This window comes from Gymnoscopelus braueri (assembly GCF_963280865.1).
Source record: "Gymnoscopelus braueri genome assembly, chromosome: 9".
NCBI lineage: Eukaryota > Metazoa > Chordata > Actinopteri > Myctophiformes > Myctophidae > Gymnoscopelus > Gymnoscopelus braueri.
In genome coordinates this window covers 54,688,553-54,714,015 of record NC_137610.1, presented here as the reverse complement: position 1 = coordinate 54,714,015, position 25,463 = coordinate 54,688,553, and the positions used below count along the sequence as shown (strand labels likewise).

General features: G+C 41.9%; 1 protein-coding gene across 1 annotated transcript in view; it reads right to left on the bottom strand.

Annotated features, from left to right (window-relative positions):
• The window catches only part of LOC308092382 (Golgi apparatus protein 1-like), a 99,143-nt gene that overhangs the window by 5,400 nt on the left and 68,280 nt on the right, over positions 1-25,463 (bottom strand). Inside the window, exons 12-23 of the mRNA XM_080438243.1 lie at positions 21,841-21,927; positions 20,150-20,212; positions 18,632-18,745; positions 17,203-17,291; positions 14,770-14,887; positions 13,328-13,420; positions 12,564-12,701; positions 9,049-9,172; positions 8,255-8,397; positions 7,671-7,772; positions 3,395-3,502; positions 1,316-1,436 (exon numbers count right to left, since the gene is read on the bottom strand). Of these exons, the coding sequence (XP_080294369.1) occupies positions 1,316-1,436; positions 3,395-3,502; positions 7,671-7,772; positions 8,255-8,397; positions 9,049-9,172; positions 12,564-12,701; positions 13,328-13,420; positions 14,770-14,887; positions 17,203-17,291; positions 18,632-18,745; positions 20,150-20,212; positions 21,841-21,927 (1,300 nt within the window). The remainder of the gene's footprint in view (positions 1-1,315; positions 1,437-3,394; positions 3,503-7,670; positions 7,773-8,254; positions 8,398-9,048; positions 9,173-12,563; positions 12,702-13,327; positions 13,421-14,769; positions 14,888-17,202; positions 17,292-18,631; positions 18,746-20,149; positions 20,213-21,840; positions 21,928-25,463) is intronic.

Here is a 25,463-nt window from a genome sequence, read left to right as displayed (position 1 = left end):
GTTCCAGGGACCCGCAGAAGCAAAGATTTGAGTTACAAATGTTCGCTTGAAAAGAATATATATTCAAAGATTTGCACACATTTTCACAAATGTGCAAATCTTTGAATATATATATATTATTTTAAAGCAAACATTTTTAACTCAAATCTTTGCTTGTGGGACCCCCTGGAACAAAAATATTTTGAGATGTGGGTCGGCGGCCAAATTCATATCATTTTGGGGGTCCTTGACATGAAAAGGATTGAGCACCACTGATATAGAAACATATGTTTTTCAGAAAACTGTTAGGATTTAGGAGACATGTAGAATCGGCTTCAGGTCTCAACACATTGACTGCCAGAATTATTTCAGATTTGTTGCAGTTTATTGCCAGGGGTTTTTACATTGAACAAAAAAAAGTACTCAGGAGCCGAGATACAGAATTTTTAAGTTTTTTTTTTTTTTTACTAAAAACGAGTTAACTCGATCTTGGCAATCAATGTGTTAATGGGTTAAGACACCTTACTTTGTTGTCCCACACATATTTAAGGAGGTTTTGGATGAAGGTCATTCTGCTACAAAGCTCCATTTGATTGGAATGATCTTCCTCTATCTCTGAGATCCATTACATCCTTCTGTCGCTTCAGGACTTCACTGTAATTTCACATCTTGATACAAACGTGTCTATGCTATATATAATATACTGTCTATGCTATATATAATATACTGTACCTGTAAGGATATATAGACTGATGTATGTCTACTGTGCCCTTCTTTCTCTTATTAACCCATTAAGACCTGGAACGCTTCTGTGTCACTTTTTGATTTGAGCTAAAAAGCATTATTTTGGCTATTCAAAAATAGCAGATCTACAAGCTCGTAGTGCGGCACCGAGTGCCGCACTACGAGCTTGCAGATCTGCTATTTTAGAAACATCGTGAAAATGTGTGCAAATCTTTAAATATATATATTTTTAAAGCAAACATTTTTAACTCAACTCTTTGCTTCTGGGGGGTCCCTGGAACAACATATTTTGAGATGGGGGTCGGCGGCCATGTTTGAGAACCACTGATATAGAAACATATGTTTTTTTTTCAGAATACTGTTGGGATTTAGAAGACATTTTGTAGAATCGGCTTCAGGTCTTAATGGGTTAACAGCTGACGGTGTGGTGGTTGGTGGGAGAGGGTGAGCAATCTGTGTATGAATGTATCTGTATACTTTGTATTGTACGTATCTGTTGGTTGTTCATGTTTTTATGGGACCCCCTCGGAAATGGTGTGTGTGTGTGTGTGTGTGTGTGTGTGTGTGCGTGTGTGTGTGCGTGTGAACGTACGGCGCCCTCGCCCAGGCGGGATGGCTGCACAGTGGTGTTTGATGTCGAGGGCACAGGCCGTGTGCAGGACGGGGTCGACGAAGATGTCCGCCTTGCTTTCCTTCAGCATGTTCAGCACCTCCTGCCAGGGACCAGGGGAAACAGGGTTTCTGTTAGCCGGTATTTACCGGCCATGGACCGATAAAATGTTTAATTGGCCGTTTATTATAAACATCACCGGCCACCGAGGCCGTTTGGGAAAAGTATGTCATTAGGCTATTTTATCATTTAAGCCTATTATTATTATTTGGATAAAGTAACAACACTGCATGATTGCAATACGTAGTTTATAACCATTAAAACCATCATAATGGTTTAATTCCCGACAGCCTGCTGCTACAGTATGTGCGCTGCAGTTATCTGATAGATCAGCCTATTCGTCGTACTATGGTGTCGCGTGTTGAAAATATCAGACATACAAGCTCACAACACGTCGCGTTGTGAGCTTGTATGTCTGCTATCTTCGATGCGCAACAACACCGTCATACGGCGAAGCACAAATCAGGCTAAACACAGCTGTCTGCGTCTCCTCCTAATCAGCGCGTACGGGTGGTTCGCTCGGGCGTTACGATAACAGAACCGGGGTCCAGAGGTAAGGATAAGGATAATTCCTTTTAACAGGTCATTCATGAAAGTCCTTGCGGTCTTGTTTCCAATGAGAACCTGTGAGCAATTGGGGTTAAGAGTCTTGCTCAGGGACAAATTTCATATCATCGGCACATATGCTGGGATAGCCTGGAATCGAACCTGGGGCAACCAGGGCCAGCTGGTTCCCTAGGCGGGCTCACTAACCACTCAGCTATGGCCGCCCCTGCCAGGTAATGGAATCTGAACAAAGCTGGACCTAATTGAATAATAAAACACAGGGACCTGAACTCGTGTGGGTCGTGGATATTATACAAGCAAAGCACAGTGAATGTCTGTCTGCAATGCATAAAGTGGCGAACTGTGGTAAGTAATCAACCTCCCTTGCGTCATCATTCATGATATGATGACACAATTAACATTAACAAAACACAAGCCGTAGGTTTTGCTCATTTAGGTTGAATGAGATGAGAAGCCCAAAACATATATTCATTCGTTATACTGAGCAACTGAGTCGCGCAAGCAGTTCACTCACGCCCACTTTATTCAGTTATATTTTGGCAAGCGAGTAGATCATATTATTTAGTTAACTATAAAAACAGGAACAGATTGCATCTTATAAAGTGGAAAGAAGCACAGGGCTAACGTAACGAGGTGTAATGACCAGTCGGGTGCATGTATCTGCAAACATGCATGCAGTGGTGGAAAGTAACTAAGTACATTTACTTAAGTACAGTACTTAAGTACAATTTTGAGGTATTTGTACTTTACTTGAGTATTTCCAATTTCCAATACTTTTACTTCTACTCCACTACATCTCAGAGGCAAATGTTGTACTTTTACTCCACTACAATTACTTGAAAACTTTAGTTACTAGTTACTTTTCAGATATAAATTATGATATCACGAAACATACATTAACCACTTATGCCCTACTTTATACATAGGCTATTTGAAAATAGCAGATCTACAAGCTCACAACGCGTCGCTTTGCGACGCGTTGTGAGCTTGTAGATCGGCTATTTTCAAACATTTTAGTACTTTTACTTTTGGTACTTAAAGTACATTTTGATGCCAATACTTCTGTACTTTTACTCAAGTACATTTAGAATTCCGGACTTTTACTTGTAACAGAGTACTTCTACAGTGCAGTATTGATACTTTTACTTAAGTAAAACCTTTGAGTACTTTTTCCACCACTGCATGCATGTGATAATATGGACGATTAATTTATTCTTTGGCCGGTAAAATATAATCCCGTCGGTCAAGGTGTCCGGCCCAAAAATTGCCCAGCGGAAACCCTGGACCACAAGAACAACCAAAAATGAGAATCAGCTTTATCTCGTCACTTTAATACTGTAGTTTACAGGTGTGAAGAAGTGGGCGAAATTCGTTTTTGTGCAAGATCCATCATTTTTGTTGTTGTTCAGAAAGAGAAAAGAAGGTCTTGAGTACCTTCTTGCAGCCGTCCAGTTTGATCTTCAGCAGGTTGACCTTCAGACACTCCTCCACCTGACCCGTCTGCTCCTGTGCCGCCGCTTCCTCTGGGCACAGACGAGAGATCTGGACACACACACACACACTCATTTATTTATGTATTCATACGCAAAGACCAAGTGCTTCACATAAGCCACAAAATGGCACTTTTTTTTTTTTTACTTAATTTTTATCCCGCGATTTTTGTAACCCATTTTTTTCACCCGGTGCCAATTTCCTAAGTGATCCTGGGCGCTACACCAGCCCTACACCGGCCCTACACCAGCCCTACACCAGCCCTACACCAGCCCTACACCAGCCCTACACCAGCCCTACACCAGCCCTACACCAGCCCTACACCAGCGCTACACCAGCCCTACACCAGCCCTACACCAGCGCTACACCAGCCCTACACCAGCCCTACACCAGCCCTACACCAGCCCTACACCAGCCCTACACCAGCCCTACACCAGCCCTACACCAGCCCTACACCAGCCCTACACCAGCCCTACACCGGTCCCCCACAGCCTAGGGAGGCCAGGGCCGAGCTCATGCTTCCTTCACTACATGAGAGCCAACTGACCTTCTTGTCACCTGACAGGGGGGAGTTTCCCCGGTAGGACGTAGCGCGTGGAAGGAACACGTTATTCCAACCAGTTCCCTTCCCCTCCATCAGGCGCCCCGGCTGTCATGGGGGAGGCGGTATAGCGACCAGGATTACTACCGGTACATGTTTTTGTGAGGGTATTAACTACCCTAGGAGACACGGGGAGAACATGCAAACTCCACACAGAGTAGGCCCTTTCGCCAACCCCACCTAGGGTATGGGCGCTGATGACGCGGAGGAGAAGACACGCCCCCAGCACCCACAGCGTCCCTGGCGGGAATCGAACCCAGGACCTTCTAGCTGTGAGGAGACAGCGCTACCGACTGCGCCACCGTGCCCCTACAAAATGGCACTTTTAGAATTGTTTTAGATTCAATATTGCTTTATTTGTCATTTCATTTCTGGCGCTGTGTGCTAAATGTTTTCTATGGACCCAGCCACTAATTACAGCAGATATATATCGGTCGGGCCACGGTTTTTTGTCTGAACATAATTGACGAAGCAAAAGATAATGTTCTATAAATATGGAAGTAAATGAAGGAACAGGACAAAAAAAAGGATAGGACAACAGCACAACGCAGAGAAGCAAATGGAACCTGAAAATAATTGGAAAACTTTCAAGTGACCCAGTGGAAATCGCTGAGACTACAAAAACATTATTTTATTGAGTCAAGTGTCCGCTGTTGCACAGAGTTTCATCACACCGGTGGAGGCTGCAGTTTTGCCTCTACATCCCCTTCATTGGATGTTGCAGAACCAGCCCTCTACTTAACTCATTGAGTGCCATTGAGACGTGTTTCACCGCTATGGCGCAACATGCCAAAAAAATGTTTTTTGGGGAAAAAACGTTCAGAACCCAAGATATCATCATTTGAAGATTTGCTGCTCCATTCACTTCTTGTTTAATTTATTACTGAAAAAGGCTGTATCTCAGCTCCTGAGCACTTTTTTTTTACTATGTATTTTTCAATGTTATTATGTTATTTTCAAAAAGCAGACAATTAATGTCAACAAGGTCCAATGACCTCGTTGACATTTGTGAAACCACACACAGTGCAACCCTCAGTGATTAGCACCCATCAGGGGATCGATTATACTGGAGATTAATATTCTGTGACTACTTGAAAAAGGTAAAAAAAAAAAATTGAAAAATTGCTGGCACAGTTCACAATTAACACAGTTCAAAAGTAACAGATCTACAAGCTCAAAACGCGGCGCGAAGCGACGCGTTTTGAGCTTGTAGATCTGCTACTTTTGGTACTTTTGAATTTGAATCCTGAAAAGCAACAGTTTTGGACATATGAGGTTTCCACCCGACAGACAGGATATTCTAGAGGCAGCTGTACTAGGAATAATCGATGCTTTTAAAATGTGTATGGGGTGAATGATGCCATGCTTGAAGATCTAAGTACATCATTAGTCTGCCCCCCCCCCTTTACAAAGATATTAAATCAATCCTTCTCTCAGGGAGTTTGGAGAAGTGGCTGTTGTAAATGGCAACCCTCTTACCAGCTGTAACAACAGGCCTATCACTATCTTAGCAGCAGAATTGAAGAGAGCAGAAAGATTGGTTGCAGGAATTGAGGAGGAATTGCAGGTCAGATTTAGAGCCAAACGCTCTGCAGAGACGGACAAGTGATTTTTTTCAAACAGATCGTTAAATCATTATTGGATAAGGGTGTTGTTTGGGGCTGTGTTTAGATCTTACAAAAGCCTATAGCCTGACTAGAGGGAGCCTTAACAACGATCTGGTACCACCCACCCACAAAACAAACATGGGCAAATTCTCCTTCTACGGCACTGCCACCCAGGTTTGGAATAGTCTAAACCCATCCCTCAAAAAGTGCAGTCTTGTACATAGTCTTTTCTTTTCTTCCCCCTTTTTTTTTTTGATGTACATAATGTTAAACATAAACCTGTTTTTTTTTTAATGATATTTGAACTGTGGTGCCACTATATATATGTCTATGAATTGAATATCAAGGACCTCATTGGAAACAAGACCGCAAGGACTTTTATGAAGAGACCTTTCAGACAAAGTATTTTAAATGTAACTGTGCTGTTTTACATTTTTTTGCCTAATAAAATATTCAATCAATCTATGATACTGTCCTCTAACCCAGCTAAAGCAGTTAATATTGCGTCACAATCATTTTAATCACTTTAACCATATTTCATACTTTGGCTATTCAAAAAGTCTGCAAATCTAAAAAAAATAATTAAGCGATGATTTTTGACACAAATTTGCTTCTGGGGGTCCCTGGCACAAAACATCTTCAGATGGGGGTCCGTGGCCAAATACATATACATTTGGGGGTCCTTGACGGGAAATGGTTTGAGAAGCACTGCTCCAACCTTCTGGCCAGCCCCGTCAGGGGGTCCGGGACCCCTAGGGGGTCCTCAGAGTTAATACAGGGGGTCCGCCAAATCCTTGTGTGATATGATTTTTATTTGTTTTACATTAACCACTTGAACCCTAGCATCAATTTTCTGAGGAGAACTTTAGCCAAAAATAGCAGATCTACAAGCTCACAACGCCTCGCGCTGCGAGGTGTTGTGAGCTTGTAGATCGGCTATTTTTGGCAAAGAGTTATAGGTGTAGAGGGGAAAAAGAGCAGCAAAAGTTGATCTGAAACACAATTTTATACAATATAGAGGGGGTCCCTGCTTCATCTCTCTCTCAGCCAGGGGGTCCTTGAAGACCCCTGACTTAGGCAGTATGTAACAAGCATTCTGATAGGCTGAGGACATGGGCAATAAGTCAGGGTGAATCAGCAGTGTTAGGAGAGTAGAGTTAGGCAGATATAAGTAAATGCAGATAAAATATGACTTGGCAAAATGTGCTTTTTTTTCTTCTCGTAATTGTCAAAAAGTCAAAAGAAGACTTAAGCAGATTGTGATATTTTTTCTCCCTTCTTTTTTGAAAAACTTGAAATATGACTTTATGCAATTATGCTAATTTGGGATAAGGATAATTCCTTTTAACAGGACGTTCATGAAAGTCCTTGCGGGCTTGTTTCCAATGAGGGCCTGTGAGCAATTAGGGGTTAAGAGCATAGAGGTATAATATAACTAGAGGGCGGATTGCCCCGCCCCCAGCTATCATTTCAATGAATGTGCTCAGTGGCGTTTTGAAGCACCCGGAAACCTGCCGGAAGTAGAATTATTGGTTTGATTTTGTACCTCCATAGAGTTATGAGCATGCGCACTAGTGTCCTTTTTGCGTTCTACGGCAGCCCGTGTGTCAAGGATTGAACGCGATATATTTATTAAATACACTCGAGATGCCTATGTATAACTAAATGCATATGTGTTTATGTATAATATGTTTACATATTTATATCTATATATATAAATATCTCTCAGCATGTTTTGCGCGTGCATGTATTTCTCCCCGCCTGCAGTTCCAGCTTTGGCCACTGGGGTGGCAGCTTCAATGTTTCTCAGCAACTCTGGGGGCTTGGTTAAGAGTCTTGCTCAGGGACAAATTTCATTTCATCGACACATATGCTGGCGTGGCCTGGAATCGAACCTGGGGCAACCAGGGCCTCTGGCTCCCTAGGCGGGCTCACTAACCACTCAGCTATGGCCGGGGTGGTTGACATGAAAACGTTTGAGAACCCCAGGCGTAAGAACAGGTTGACCCACCTCCTCGGTACAGTGGATCTGGAGCTGGGGGTCTAGCCGGTAGTCCAGGGCAGACTCCTGCAGGATGACCCTGATCTGGTCCTCACAGTCTGGGGATAGACGCTGAACACACACACACACACACACACACACACACACACACACACACACACACACACACACACACACACACACACACACACACACACACACACACACACACACACACACACACACACACACACACACACGTAGGTCAGCACACAAACAGATGTAACATTTGAGAATTTTGGCAATTCACAGGCTAATCAGTGGAGAATACAAACCTTTTCACGGAGAAAGTGTGGCAATTGCCAGGTGTGAAATGGTACCAGGTGTGAAATGGTGTCAATTCAAACAAAGGATAATCAGGCACGAATAGGGAGGAAAGTGTGACTTTTCAGGGAACTTTCAGGGAAATGTGAAGAGTCCTACACACAGCATCATTCTGAATGCTCATTTCCAAGACATTATGATATTTGTAAGCGATTTTCTGCCTCGGTGCAACGTTGTTATGGAAGAGGACGTGTTATAAGTCCAGTTCATCTTAGAGAGTGTGTGTGTACCTGGTCAGCGTATTTGAGCTTCAGGCAGGAGATGACCTGGCCCTCCAGTTCACCGTCTCCTGCTGCTTTGTTCAGGATGCTCTGGCAGAACTTAGGAATGTCTGCTTTACATGACTTCCTCAGCACTGGATTCAACCTGTAGTCTGCACACACACACACACACACACACACACACACACACACACACACACACACACACACACACACACACACACACACACACACACACACACACACACACACACACACACACACACACACACACACACACACACACACACACACACACACACACACACACACACACAGGAGTGAAGAGATTGCAGCGGCTATTTCTTCTCACTGATTGATTGAATAATGTACTAGTCAGATAAATAAACATCACATGGTACAGTAAGACATTACAGCTAAAGGATAACTGTGTTATTCAAACCAATGGCCTTCAGCTTATTCAGTAGAAATGAATGATTTACAGAGTAAAAGCCTTGTGGAGGTCCAGCATGGATTTACCCTGAGTATGCTTCATGTTTGATGTAGTCGGTCAAATACAGCAGGTAGGTGTGTGTGTGTTAATGTGTACCTGTGTTCTGTGTGTGTGTGTGTTAATGTGTTCTGTGTGATCTGTGTGTGTGTGTGTTAATGTGTTCTGTGTGATCTGTGTGTGTGTGTGTTAATGTGTTGTGTGATCTGTGTGTGTGTGTGATCTGTGTGTGTGTGTGTGTGTGTGTGTGTGTGTGTGTGTGTGTGTGTGTGTGTGTGTGTGTGTGTGTGTGTGTGTGTGTGTGTGTGTGTACCTGTGTTCTGTGTGATCTGTCTCTTGGTGATCATCTGTTTACACTTGGGGTCCATCAGTTCACTGTTCTTGTTCTGCTTCAGACACTGCAGCACGTTCTTACTGTCTGCCTCCGTACAGAAGCGCTGAAACACACACACACACACACATACACATTACATAGTGTACATATTACAAACCTTCATGGACACACACACACACACACACTCATGCGTCATACGGCCGTGTCAAAGTGCTGAAAACATGGCGCTTGTAGTTTGGATATGTTGGGCATCTGACACCCTCGTACGACAACCTATAAATCAGGCTTAAAGGGGGTTTTCACTCTCAAACATGTCTGGGGTCATTCTAACGTCTACTCAGGCTTTTGTGACAGAGCACCCCAGACAATGTTTAAGTTGCTCCATTCAGTATTTAGATGTTTCATTTTCATTTTATCAGACCCCTTCCTTTATAAACCCATTGTAACTTCAAAGTCCAATTTAACCATGTTAGATAAATTGAAAACAGCCGTCCTTGGTTCTGGTGACTCATATTGTCCTTCTAATGCGTGAGGCGAGCGTGTTTTTTCAATTACATTTTTATTTAGTTTCATTACATTTTTCAATTTGATTTATTTCATTTTCCAAATAAATTATAAAAAACATGCAAAAATAAGGGGAAAAAAAGACTGAGAGCGAGTGACTGAGAGAACCAGGGAGTGAGAGAGGGTGAGAGAAAGCATATTTCACCCATGCAATAACCCGGGCCAATGTTGTGTACAGAAACCTGAACACACTGATTATGTCCAGCAACATCGGGCAAGTACAGTGTGTGTATGTACGGTAGGGGCGGAGATTGGTAGGTACCTGACGATTCAATTCGATTCCAATTCCGAGGGCTACGATTCAATTAAATTGCAATTATTGCGATTCGCGATTAATTTACTATTTATTGATAATAAAAACTAATTGAAGAGATGTGTCACTGTCAACTGGAAGGTTATATTTGCCAACATCAACAATTGCAGAAAACCAACAAGAAAATAAACAAGTCCTTTTTTTGTAAAATAATACTGACTTATAGCAAAGGCTTCTCAATATTCTGATAACCAACCAAAATATGGCTGCTGCTTTGTGGAATTAGCGATATGATGAAAATTGTTATTTTTTCTAAATAATATTTTTTTTATTTCATTATAATCGATTCTATAATCGTCCATGTCCGAATCGCGATTAACTGCTGAATCGATTATATTTCCCACCCCTAATGTACGGTATGCACGGCCATATCAGTGTACGCACAGATCCCTCATGTGCAGAATACTAACTGCTGTGTTTCCTCGTGTCAACGATCTAACGGGACAGGAATGCAGCCAAAACAATAATATTGTGTCCATATAAATCATACCCAGACAATGGCTGCAAAGTGTCACAACAAGACCTTAAGACAAGACCTTTGTAGATCGGCTATTTCTGGTGAAGAGATAAGAGGGGAGAGATGAGGAGGCCCTAGTATGGAGCCCTGGGGGACACTGGTCAAGGAAGTACATAGGGTTTAAGTGGTTGAATAAGTTAACTAAATGAGAGGGGTGTCTCGACCACTTTAGTGTGCAGACAGTGTAATTGTGATGATACAAGTGCCAAGTCCAAATCAACATGTTTTGTTAGCATCCTGTGTGTCAAGTCTTTCTCCTGCAATAAGCAGGCCAGGGGTGTCTTCAAAAATACTTAAAAAATGTCTGTGTGCAACATGCTGGGAGATGTGCTCAGTCAGCAAAGCGAGATCAGGGGGAGAAAAGATGATTTTCTGTCAGATTAAAACGGGATTTGTCCGTCCCCGAAAACTAACATCCTGAAATTAAATATATATTCCTTCAAGTCATAGGCTAGTTTAGTGGGCGTCACTCAATAGGAGCAGATGCATGTCTAATTCACGTCACCTGCAGTAGGTGAGTAGCACGCAACATCAAAGGGGATTCAAAACATAAAAATTGTTCCTTCCTTCAAAACAGCCCTCAAAACCCAGCAACATAATGAATGTTATTGATTTCATAACATTAACATCTTTCCCCATGACGTCGAGTACTAAGAAAAAGAAACTATATAAATCTAAGATATTATTGCTGTTGTTATTATTATTATTATCAAGCTCATTAGAAACCCTGACATTTTGGACCATGAAAGACCTGTCAAAACAAACCCTTTAAAAAAGGAATACTGGTTTTCAGTCTTATCTCTGTCTTTAGGAGACTATATCTGTACCAGGGGTTGACACTAACGGCTGCCCGACTGCCCGTGGCAATTGGAGTTTGCTCTCAGGTTGCCCTACAGGCAAGCGCGTTTGAATAGGGAAGCATGTCTTCATTAAACATTATTGTTATTCATGAAAGAACAAATAATGCTACCGTTTTACAAGTAGCAGTTGCGCTCTTTCAGACTTTCAAAGTTTGTATTTACTTTTCGGGCAAGTGGGCATGAACTTTGACCTGTACTTTGCCGACGGGCAAGTGCCTCTGAGACCGAAGTGTGTCAACCCCTGTGTACAAACAGTAGGAAAACAAAAGCGCCACAAAAGGTCCATAAAAACGAACAACCACCAACCATTTCCCCCTCTACCTCTAGGGCCCAAGGCTTTGAGAATTGCTGCAGAACCAAGCCCGGAATTTTCATCTGTAATCTAGGGGTGTGCCGATATATCGTCCCGCGATATATCGCGATACGTTTTCGTGACGATATGTATCGTTTTGGGGGGGAAAAATATCTTTTTTTTTTTTACAATAATAATAATCAGGCATGCAAACAGCCCCGAGGTGAAAAGGGTGACAACATGTTTTTTTTCCGGGTCAGGTGTCACACTATTGCCCTATATGGATTCAAAACGGCTATTGTAGCTGAAAAGCTACAAGTTCGCATGTCTGAATAATGCAAAAATATAATCATTTGTTAGCATTTGCTTTTTTTTCTCCCCCATATATTTTTCATAATAAAAAAGTGCGTATCGTATCGTATCGAAGTTGTGAGCCAAATATCGTATCGTTTGGTGAAATTAGTGTATCGGCACACCCCTACTGTAATCCATATAATTTTTCTCCCCAATTTAGTCGTTATGCCAATTAATTCCTCCCCATTCAAACCCCTAGACCGTTGGTTCTCAAAGTGATCTACAAGCTCGCCGCGCTATGAGCTTGTAGATCTGCTATTTTTGAAAAATCGTGAAAATTTATGCAAATCTTTGAATATATATTTTTAAAGTGAACATTTGTCCAGAAACAAATCAAATCTTTACTTCTGGGGGATCCCTGGAACACAATATTTTGAGAAGGGGGTCCGCGGCCAAATACATATCATTTTGGGGGTCCTTGACATGAAAAAGTTTGAGAACCACTGCTCTAGACCCCTCGAGTCTGGGATAAATTCAAGGCGACGGGCAGGTTTTAAATCATTTCCAGCGAGCGACCCCATAACGTTCAGCTTGGAGAAGGTTGTGTACCCTGATCATCTGATCATAACGTTAAGCTTGGAGAAGGTTGTGTACCCTGATCATCTGCTTGCAGACTCTCATGAGTTGATAGTCCAGCTCTGGGTCCATCATCTCCACCTCCTGGAGCTTGAAGACACGGTGGTGACAGCGCTGGGAGAGATGCTTCTTGTTCTCCTTTAGACACTCTATCACCTACAGCGCACACACACACACACACACACACACACACACACACAGAGACAGACAGACAGACAGACAGACGGGTACATATTCACAGAAAATCGTGAGAATTTGTGCAAATCCTTGAATATATATATTTTTGAGCAAACATTTTTATCTCCTTACAACTTCTGGGGGTCCCTGGAAGAAAGTATTTTGAGATGGGGGTCCACGGCCAAATACATATAATTTTGGGGGTCCTTGACATAAAAAAGTTTGAGAAACCACTATAGAAAAAAAAGTAGAATCCCCAGAAGCAAAGATTTGAGTCACAAATGTTCCCTATAAAATATATATATTCAAAGATTTATACAAAATGTCCATGATTTTTCCAAAAAATAGCAGATCTACAAGCTCATAGCGCGACACTCGGTACCGCGCTATGAGCTTGTAGATCTGCTATTTTTGAATCGTATCCATATACAACTTGATGCCGTGAAGTTGTAGTTCAAAACTGTACAGGGTGGTGAAGGTTTAACAATTAATCATGGGTGTAACAAGACTGCCCCCCTGTGGAGGTGCAAAACATTTCTCCATTGGGTCTCGAGCTAAGAAGTTGGTGGATTTAGTGGGTTAGAGAAGCCAAAGGTCAGGCTGACCTGTGCGTTTCCAAAGGCCACGTTCTGACACAGCCTGTTGATGTCCTGTTTACACGAGTCATACAGCTCTGGCTCCAGACGAATGTCCTCCGACTGACCGAGAAAAACACAAGATAACAAATGTTAATGTGAATAGAGGTGGAACAGATCATTGGTTAAAGTGATTTTTATCAAATTATTCTTTTTTTCCTTCCTTTTTTTTTATCCAATAGGGCTGCAGCAGTTAATTACTATCCCTATTTCGGGTCATTATTGGTGAAAGTTTTAGAATAATAACCCAAAATATCAGATCTACAAGCTGATGTAGATTTATTTTTATATCAGACTAGAAAGTTAAAATATAATTCATATTATATACAGTTTATTCTCATCTAAACTAGGTATTTGTGTATTTGTAAATACTTCAAAAGTCATTCTTTTCAGGTGATCTGCTTGGGTTCTGCACATATCAACGCTGTTTGGCACAAACCTTGTATCTCAATTTTTCTACTTTTTTCATACTACAGTGTCAGACAAGAGTATCAAAAATAGCCGATCTACAAGCTCACAACGCATCGCCTTGCACATATTTTTGAAACATTCTGAAAGTGAAAGTGGTTAAGTGTGTCTAGTGTGGGTTTTTATAAATACTGAACCAATGTAAACGTATTAACAAGAAAGAGCTCGTCTAAATAACTACGGTGGATCAATTGAAACAGGTAATTTTTTTTCCATTTCCTGAAAAGTAACAGTTTTGAACATACAAGGTTTCTACCCGACGATCTAGTCCACCGTTTCCCAAACAGTGGGTCGGGACCCATCTTTGGGCCGCGGACCAATTTTTATGGGTCACAAGTAAATATGTATTTTTTCCCGTTTCCTACATAAACAAAATCAATATATTATTTCAAAAGATTTAAAGGTTTCATGACATTCTTTTTTTTTTATGACCTCAATTACACACAAAAAAAACAGAACTTTGAACATTCAGTGGATTTTCTGTGGTCTGGGGTTTTCTGAATAATTAGGCTTAAAAAAGTGCTGGTATTGGGCCCTGGACTTTGACATCACAGTCCATTAATCCCGCCCCTCCCCTCCCCTTTTAATACACGTTTGAAGGACCATGATAAAGACTTTTAATGTTTTGTAAATCTGAATGTCATGAAACCTTTAAAAAAGTTTAAACAAAACATTTTTCTAAAGTATTCTATAAATAAAATGAAAACAAATCTAATAATCTCCATTAACAATTTAAAAAGAGGTTTAAGAAGTAGTGAAAAGAGCAGATCTACAAGCTCGTAGATCTGCTATTTTCACTAGTTTGGTTCCCCGGGCAAACGTCTATCATCTCTGTTTTTGGTTCTTGAGCTAAAAGGTTTGGTAACCACTGCAGTCTAGTGGATCAGATGCCTGTGTGCAGCGGACGGACGGTGGTCATTCTGAACAGTGTGTGAGCGACGCACCATCTCCAGCTCCTCCACCCGCAGCTGCTTGCGGCACTTGACGGAGACGCGCTGCTCCTTGGCGTCCTGCAGGGTGTCATTCCTCACCGTGGTGCTCAGACAGATGACCACGTCCACCCTGAACACCGGCCAGCACACACACACACAGGACAACAACACACACACAGGACAACAACACACACACACACACACACAGGACAACAACACACACACACACACACACAGGACAACAACACACACACAGGACAACAACACACACACACAGGACAACAACACACACACAGGACAACAACACACGACACAATGACAAGTCAGTCGACCACTTGAACACCTGGTCAAATGGCTTGAATGGGACATTTTATTCTGAAGATTGAACTTTTTAACCCTTTAACTGATTCACTGCCAATCACGTAGATCTACGCGAACCTATTTAAAGCCGCCACGTGCCAATCGTGTAGATCTACGTGAACTGGGGGGAAAAAAATATCAAATTTGACTCAAAGACCAAGGAGATATGATTGTTCAAAGATCTAGACTCCTATCCACTTCCTTGTTAACTTAAAACTAAAAAAATCTGTATCTCGGCTCCTGAGTACTTAATTTTTTTCAATGAAAAACTCTGGCACTGGCTAAAAAAATATGAAAATACCTCTGGCAGTTAATGGGTTAAGACCGGGAACGCATCTGTGTCATTTTTAGATTTCTTTGGGCTATTCAAAAATAGCAGATCTACAAGCTATGAGTTTGTAGATCTGCTTTTTGTGAAAAATCGTGAAAATGTGTGCAAATCTTTGAATATATATATTTTTAAGCTAACATTTTTAACTCATGTTACAACTTCTGGGGGTCCATGGAAGAAAATATTTTGAGATGGGGGTTCGCGGCCAAAAACATATCATTTTGGGTGGTCCTTGACATAAAAAAGTTTGAGAACCAATCGGGGGCACGGTGGTGCAGGCCGTAGCGCTGTCGCCTCACAGCTAGAAGGTCCTGGGTTCGATTCACGCCGCCAGCGCTGTGGGCGCTGGGGGCGTGTTCTCTCCTCCGCGTCATCAGTGCCCATACCCTAGGTGGGGTTGGCGAAAGGGCCTCTCTGTGTGGAGTTTGCATGTTAATACCCTAGGTATTAACTACCTAGGGTAGTTAACTCTTTGACTGCCAGAGTATTTTCATAAAGTACTCCCCCAGTGCCAGCAATTTTCGTGTTTTTTAATTTTTATATTTTGAATTTTTCTCATGAAAATAATTTAAGGGGACATAATGTAAAGACCCAGCACAAATCCGCCACTAGAGTGCAGCACATGACTGCTTGATCAGGTCGTTGGGTCTCTCTCAGCCTTCTTGATAGATTAGACAGGGAAAAACATGAAAACGGAAGTGACGTCGTCCCAGATTGTTTTGATCGCCAAAATGCCGTCGTGATACACGACGGCGATGACTGATCGTCACCCAGACCATAGATTATAGAAGAGAAACTGTCCGTTTGTCCGTCATACCGTGTGAAAGACCGTTTATTTACCTATTTTGGACGAAAATGACTGGGGAAAAGAATCAAAAACCGGAAACGGAATCCAGGTCATGAAACCGGATGCAGATGTCCGTGAAGTAAGTGGAACTCGAGAATAACATTGAATATTAAGCAGCATAGCGCAATCAGAGATTAAACAATGAACGCGCGTCCAGCGCGTCGACGGCCAACTGGACAAAGTAGCACTTGACGCGTTATCGCGTCGTCCGCAGTCAAAGAGTTAATACCCTCACAAAAACATGTAGTAATCCTGGTCGCTATACCGCCTCCCCCATGACAGCCGGGGCGCCTGATGGAGGGGAAGGGAACTGGTTGAAATAACGTGTTCCTTCCACGCGGTACGTCCTACCGGGGAAACTCTCCCCTGTCTGGTGACAATAAGGTCAGTTGGCTCTCATGCATTGAAGGAAGCATGAGCTCGGCCCTGGCCTCCCTAGGTTGGCAGAGGGAAGGTAGTGCCCAGGATTACATAGACAATTGGCACTGGGTGTAAAAAATAGGGTTACAAAATCGTGGGATAAAAATTTAAGAAAAAAAAAAAAAAAAAAGTTTGAGAACCACTGATATTATAGCAACATACGTTTAAAAAACTGTTAGTATTTAGAAGACATTTGTAGAATCCCCAGAAGCAAAGATTTTAGTTACAAATGTCAAAGATTTGCACAAAATGTCCACGATTTCCCCAAAAAATAGCTCTACAAGCTCTACAAAATAGATCGCTATGAGCTATGATCTGCTATTTTTGAATAGCTAAAGAAATCTAAAATTACACAGATGAGTTCCCAGCTTGAATGGGTTAACAAAAAAAAACATTTGTTTTTATCCATAAAATATCACCTACCCTACCTTTAATCAAACTGATTTTAATCCATTATATAAAAATAAAATAAACTCAGGTGACTTACTTCTTCTTAATGCTGGGACACAGCTTGAGAACGTCCTCTTTACAGGCCATCTTGAACTTGTAGGAGAAGCGGAAGTCTTTGATTTGGATCTGGAGTCACAAAGAAAAAACACATTTTAATGAAAGTATTAAATGTTTTTTAACTGGACTTCAGTGGTTAATGTATGTTTTATAATAATCACATACATCTGCAAAGTAAATGGTAACTAAAGCTGTCAAATAATTGTAATGGAGTCAAAAGTACCATATGGGCCTCTGAGATGTAGTGGAATATATCATTTACTTAAATACAGTACTTAAAGGAGTTTTGTTTTTGTCACATTCCTAAGTCAATAATTTGATGACCGGCGGAGGCAGTCATCAAATGTAGTGGTAGCGGTAGGACACACAAATGAGCTGCATTTGTGTCTCCTACCGGAGAGACCACCGCTCATTAGTCTCGCGTTACCAGACTGTTGCCTCCCACAATTTTCAAATGTTTCCGGTCATACAGTCTTGGGACTCGGAGGCTCTGATCATGATTAAAATATAAAGCAGATGTGAAGCCTCCTCCCCACTTCCGTTTCGTCTTTACAGTCTCCCAAATGTATCCTAATATAAATACAAATCATCTAAGTATACATAGCTTGCTTCTTAGCAGAAATAGAAATAAAATAATAAAATGTAAAGATATTTTAAAATATATTTTCGTGAACGGAAGTGCCAGCTTCCTCTCTCGGATTTCGGGAGTTGTAGTTCCAGACTCTAAATAGCATTCAGAGATCGTGGAATAGTTGTCTGGCTACGCGAGACTAACCGCTCATGAAATTATTGGCTTAGGAATGTGACAAAAACAAAAAAAGACTCCATGAATTCATTCAAGGCTTCATGAGGTGTGTAATCGATAGAAAATAAGTCACTTTTTGGGTGAACTACTCCTTTAACTCATTGAGTGCCATTAACGTGTTTCACGTGTTTTAGCGCTATGGTGCAACGTGCCATTAACGTGTTTCACGTGTTTTTGAAAAAAATAGAAAAAAACGATTTCTCTCTTTTTTCTTCCTGAACCCAAGTTATCAATATCTGAATATTTGCAGCTCCATCCACTCCTTGTTTAACTTATAACTGAAAAAGGCTGTATCTCGCTTCCTAAGCACTTTTGTTTTACTACATTTTAAATTTTAATAAAAATTGTAATGGCCAGAAATAGATATGAATAATTATGGCAGCACTCAATGAGTTAAGTTACAAAGGGCATCGCTGCTGTGTTCTTCCCTGGGGAATACCTACTACGCCATACAGAACAATACAACTAAAAACCCCAAGCTAACTGCAGGATAGAGAGAAGCCTGCCCTCATGGACCCCCTGCATGGACCCCCTCATGGACCCCCTCATGGACCCCCTCATGGACCCCCTCATGGACCCCCTCATGGACCCCCTGCTGGCTCACCAGTTGGAAGTGCGTGACGCCCACGGCACACTTGTCGTTCATCTCCTTCTGGTGTTTGTTCTGCACCAAGCACTCCATCAGATCCCCTGTGTCGATCTGGTTATCTGCTACCTCCTGTGTGTGTGTGTGTGTGTGTGTGTGTGTGTGTGTGTGTGTGTGTGTGTGTGTGTGTGTGTGTGTGTGTGTGTGTGTGTGAGAGAGAGAGAGAGAGAGAGAGGCAGAGAGAGAGACAGTAGTGGTATGGTTCAGAAATATGGTGTGTAGTGGTGTGGTAAATTAACAAGGCCTGGGGTGGGGGGGTGGGGGGGGTGGGGGGGGTGACTTTCATATTTCACCAAAATCCCTGGTGTTGGAACAATGGAAGAGAAACCAGTCCATTGTTTTTAACCCGTTCAAACCAGGAACGCATCTGTGCACTCTATCCATGTTTTACACTTTGGCTTTTCAAAAATAGCAGATCTACAAGCTCATAGCGCGGCACTCAGTGCCACGCTATGAGCTTTTCATTGTGGAAAATGTGTGCAAATCTTTGAATATATATATATATGTTTTAAAAGCGAACATTTTTAACTCCACTCTGTGCTTCTGGGGGGTCCCTGGAACAAGATTGAGGTGGGGGTCCGCGGCCAAATACATATCATTTTGGGGGTCTTTGACGTGGATAAAGTTTGAGAACCACTGATATTATAGCAACATATGTCAGGATTTAGAATACATTTGTAGAATATTCAGAAGCAAAGATTTGAGTTACAAATGTTTGCCTTAAAAATATATATACAGTATATATAGTCAAAGATTTGCACAGATTTTCACGATTTTTCAAAAATAGCAGATCTACAAGCTCGTAGCGCGGCACTCGGTGCCGCGCTACGAGCTTGTAGATCTGCTATTTTTTGAATAGCCAGAGAAATCTAAAAATGACACAGAGTCTATCCCGGTCTCAATGGTTTAACCCATAAAGACCTGAGGCGATTCTTAAAAAAATATTTCTAAATCCTAACACAGTTTTTTGAAAAAAAAAAAGAAAAGAAAATGTTAAAGATTTTTCAAAAATAGCAGATCTTCAAGCTCATGGCGCGGCACTCGGTGCCTCACCATGAGCTTGTATAGCTGCTATTTTTGAATAGCCAAAGAAATCTAAAGAGACACAGACGCGTTCCAGGTCTTAACTCCCTCAGTGCCAGAACGAGAAATCCTGAGTTAAAAAATATATATATATATAAAATGTTTTTTTTTTTTTTTTTTAAAGTGTTCAGAACCCAAGATATCATTATCTGAAGATTTGCAGCTCCATCCACTCTTTGTTTAACCTATAACTGAAAAAGGCTGTATCTCGGTTCCTAAGCACTTTTTTTTTATTTTGAAAAAAAAAAAGAAAAAAGTTGGCAAAGTTTGCAATAATTTTTTTATTTCATTGGCACTGAAAGAGTTAATGGGTTAAAAGAAAAGGAAAAGAGTTTACATACACCAGAGCATAAAGATTTTTTTAAATGAAGGTTTTGTTATTGTGTGACTTACATGACAGTGTGTCTGGATGACTGGCTCACAGGCACGGATCAGCAGAGTCTCAATCTGAATGTCCTGTGGAGACGGAGAGGATTTACCATGTAGGCGTTTAGCAGAGGATTTACCATGTAGGCGTTTAGCAGAGGATTCACCATGTAGGCGTTTAGCAGAGGATTTACCATGTAGGCGTTTAGCAGAGGATTTACCATGTAGGCGTTTAGCAGAGGATTCACCATGTAGGCGTTTAGCAGAGGATTTACCATGTAGGCGTTTAGCAGAGGATTCACCATGTAGGCGTTTAGCAGAGGATTCACCATGTAGGCGTTTAGCAGAGGATTCACCATGTAGGCGTTTAGCAGAGGATTCACCATGTAGGCGTTTAGCAGAGGATTCACCATGTAGGCGTTTAGCAGAGGATTCACCATGTAGGCGTTTAGCAGAGGATTCACCATGTAGGCGTTTAGCAGAGGATTCACCATGTAGGCGTTTAGCAGAGGATTCACCATGTAGGCGTTTAGCAGAGGATTCACCATGTAGGCGTTTAGCAGAGGATTCACCATGTAGGCGTTTAGCAGAGGATTCACCATGTAGGCGTTTAGCAGAGGATTCACCATGTAGGCGTTTAGCAGAGGATTCACCATGTAGGCGTTTAGCAGAGGATTCACCATGTAGGCGTTTAGCAGAGGATTTACCATGTAGGCGTTTAGCAGAGGATTCACCATGTAGGCGTTTAGCAGAGGATTCACCATGTAGGCGTTTAGCAGAGGATTCACCATGTAGGCGTTTAGCAGAGGATTCACCATGTAGGCGTTTAGCAGAGGATTCACCATGTAGGCGTTTAGCAGAGGATTCACCATGTAGGCGTTTAGCAGAGGATTTACCATGTAGGCGTTTAGCAGAGGATTTACCATGTAGGCGTTTAGCAGAGGATTTACCATGTAGGCGTTTAGCAGAGGATTTACCATGTAGGCGTTTAGCAGAGGATTTACCATGTAGGCGTTTAGCAGAGGATTTACCATGTAGGCGTTTAGCAGAGGATTCACCATGTAGGCGTTTAGCAGAGGATTCACCATGTAGGCGTTTAGCAGAGGATTCACCATGTAGGCGTTTAGCAGAGGATTTACCATGTAGGCGTTTAGCAGAGGATTTACCATGTAGGCGTTTAGCAGAGGATTTACCATGTAGGCGTTTAGCAGAGGATTTACCATGTAGGCGTTTAGCAGAGGATTTACCATGTAGGCGTTTAGCAGAGGATTTACCATGTAGGCGTTTAGCAGAGGATTTACCATGTAGGCGTTTAGCAGAGGATTTACCATGTAGGCGTTTAGCAGAGGATTTACCATGTAGGCGTTTAGCAGAGGATTCACCATGTAGGCGTTTAGCAGAGGATTTACCATGTAGGCGTTTAGCAGAGGATTTACCATTGAAACAGAAACCCATATGACGCCTTCTTGTGCGTTGGTTAGGAGCGTGCAGCGAAGCAGAGGCACTGTGGAGTCTCCACGGTTGGTGGACAGGGGGCTTCACCCCTGCGCCAGATATCGTCTTAAATGTTCTTTAAATATTGTGTGAATCTCTTAGGCACTCTGCTTGTGGCCTCATTAGCCAGGCATTTGGCTATAATGCCAGTTAGCCGGTTATATGACAACACTCACTCTGGTGTGATATTACAAACACCATTACCAAACAATATGAAGTGTTACCTCAGACTCCAGCTCCGTCAGGTTCCCCACCACGTCCCTGCAGTCCGCCACCAGGTCTTCCAGGTGGTCCTGTAGACACTCCAGCTCCTGCAGAACAAACCCAGACCCAACACAACTGTCAACAAACCCAGACCCAACACAACTGTCAAAGAAACCCAGACCCAACACAACTGTCAACAAACCCAGATCCAACACAACTGTCAACAAACCCAACACAACTGTCAACAAACACAACATAACCTTCAACAAACCCAGACCCAACACAACTGTCAACAAACACAACATAACCTTCAACAAACCCAGACCCAACACAACTGTCAACAAACATAACATAACCTTCAACAAACCCAGACCCAACACAACTGTCAACAAACACAACATAACCGTCAACAAACCCAGACCCAACACAACTGTCAACAAACACAACATAACCGTCAACAAACCCAGACCCAACACAACCATCAACAAACACAACATAACCTTCAACAAACCCAGACCCAACACAACTGTCAACAAACACAACATAACCGTCAACAAACCCAGACCCAACACAACTATCAACAAACATAACAACCTTCAACAAACCCAGACCCAACACAACTGTCAACAAACACAACATAACCGTCAACAAACCCAGACCCAACACAACTGTCAACAAACACAACATAACCGTCAACAAACCCAGACCCAACACAACTGTCAACAAACCCAGACCCAACATAACTGTCTACAACAGTGTTTATCAACCCTGGCAAACGTCCCAATTTTGGGCCGGGGCTACTGCTGAGGTGTGCCGCGCCGTTTGAAGAAGGTTTGAAAAAATATAATTTTGGAAAAAAAAGAAAAAAAAACTTTTTTTTTTTTTTTTTTTTAAACAATAATAATAATCAGGCATGCAAACAGCCCCGAGGTGAAAAGGGTGACAACATGCTGTTTTTTTCGGGTCAGGTGTCACACTATTGCCCTATTTGGATTCAAAACGGCTAGTGGAAGCTGAAAAGCTACAAGTTATATATATACCGTATATCTAGGTGTGCCCTGGGATTTTTTGGCTATGCCAGGTGTGCCTTGGCACAAAAAAGGTTGATAGACACTGGTCTACAAACCCAGACCCAACACCACCAGTAAACAGACCCTGAAGGTAAACCATCTATCTCTCCTATGAGCAAGCAGGCTGCAACGCTTTCAATGCGACGTGTATTTTGGAACGTTTTTGAACATTCTGTTTGAAGCGACCGACACTACTATTACAATAGCAAGAACTGCAGCCTATATGACCACATTAAATGCATAAAACAACTGCGGACATTATTAAAAATAATAGCAAAACCATCCTCTTTCCATCTCAAGTGTTCTATAAGAGAAAGAACTGAAATCGTCTCTGTCGGGTAGAAACCTCATATGTCCAAAACTGTTACTTTTCAGGATTCAAATTCAAAAACAGCAAAAGCAGCAGATCTACAAGCTCAAAACACGTCGTTTCACGCCGTGTTTCGAACATGCGGATCTGCTGCTATTGATACGTTTGTGTGCCGCTGTGGTATGATCAAGTAGGGCGTTGATTCACGAAAAAACAGGAGGTTTCTGCCCGACAACATTGAAATGTAGAAACAAGCAATTAGCTGTAATGGGGGGGGGGGGACAGGAAGCCCACAGCTCATTACAGAGAACACTGAGAAAGAGCATTCAGAGAGACAATTACACTGCAAACTGTATAATGGATGCAATTACAAGTCATCTAATACATTAAAATGTATACATAACAAGTATTTGTCCGCTTTGTCTTAAAAGTTAATAGTTGTAGCAAGTTGCTTCTTTTTTTATATAGTCGTGGCTGTTGAGTGTGTATGTCCAAAAGTGTTACTTTTCAGAAAAGGAAAATAATAATAATAATAATAATAATAATAACCTGTGTTCCAATGGATCTAGTGTAGTTAATCAGTCACAATCTCTTGTTAATACTTTTCACCTTCAAAACATTTCCAAAATAGCAAATCCGGGGAAGAAATATAACACATTTTTACATGTATTTTACTTGAAAGCACTTCTTCTCCCCCCACTGTCAAGTTGCATAATATTGCATCATCATGTCATCAATGCAGCACAAAGTGAAGGCAGTGATCACGTCACGTGTGAGACAGAAGCCTGCAGACATTATGCATGGATTAACCCATTAAGACCTGAGGCAATTCTTTTAAATATTTTCGAAATCCTAACAGTTTTTTGGAAAAAATATCAATTCTTTTTTTTTTTTCAATATTTTTCAAAAAATAGCAGATCTACAAGCTCATATCGCGGCACTCGGTGCCGCGCTATGAGCTTGTATAGCTGATATTTTTGAATAGCCAAAGAAATCTAAAGTGACACCGATGCATTCCAGGTCTTAATGGATTAAAGCTAAATAAGATCTCTAAGTCCTTCTGTGCCATAAGTCAACAGTGTGAAAGGAGACACACTAGTGCCGTTTCCTGAACAATTCACACAATATGTAAAATGATGATGTTTTAGTAACATTGTTCCTGCTGTTCTACATGCTGCCAACCTGGTGAAAAAAATAATCACAGATTGGGGCTTTAACCTCAAAATATAAAATATCCATTCAGGTTTTATGGAAGATGCTTCTGAACATATTGCTACTTTAAATGCTCTAATCTTTCAAATACAGGGTTCCCACACATTTTTAACAATGAATTTTCTAAACCTTTCCATAACTTTCCCAAAGTATTTTACCCCATTTCCAGGCCTACAGCAATCATATGGTGCAATAATGAGGCTCTATATGTACAGTATGTTACAGGGAAATTGTCATTCGTTGGGAAATTGGAAAGGTATGCTCGTTTTTAGGCGCGGGGCTTCGGCGCGAGGCGGGGCTTTGATGCGAGGAGGAAGAGCGCTGAAAATAAAATGGATAATATGAGAGAAATATTCTATGACAGGGTGGATAATGAAGCGCTTAGCCAAACTGAGCAGAGTAACGCCGTATCTTTAACTCGCGAGACGGTGATAATAGTTATTGTCCATGACGGAGGCGCGCCGACTCAGCAGACCTTGAGGCCGAGGAGGCACGCCCGAGCGCCTCCAGGCGCGAGTGCCCGCTCCGACCGGCCGATGGTCTGCTAGTCGACTCAGCGTCGTCCGAGTTGTAAACCGATAGGGGGAGAATAGATCTTTTCATGGGTTACTATCCACGACACTCTCTAATTAGTGTGCATGCGTGCGTGCGTGTATGTGTGTGTGTGTGGGGGGGGGGCTCTAGTGTGGCTTGCATTGCCCTCTAGTGTTGGTTCTACAGAATTGCCTAGTAACAGGTGTGTTGATTAAATAGACAAACGAGCGCTCCTTTTTCAATTTCACTGGTTTTCCAATTTCCCTGTAACATATACACCAGTGTTCTATCAATGCACCAACACAGACTCCAGCAAAAGGTGTCATGTGACAAACAGAACAGATCTACAAGCTAACAACGTATCACAGTGCAACATACAGATGTACTGTATGTTGCAGATCTATTCTTTTTGTCACGTGACGTCCTGTATTCATTAGGCCACACGTATTTCACGTGCTAGACACGCTTTGGGACATTTGAGCTAAAAAGCATTATTTTACACTTTGGGCTATTCAAA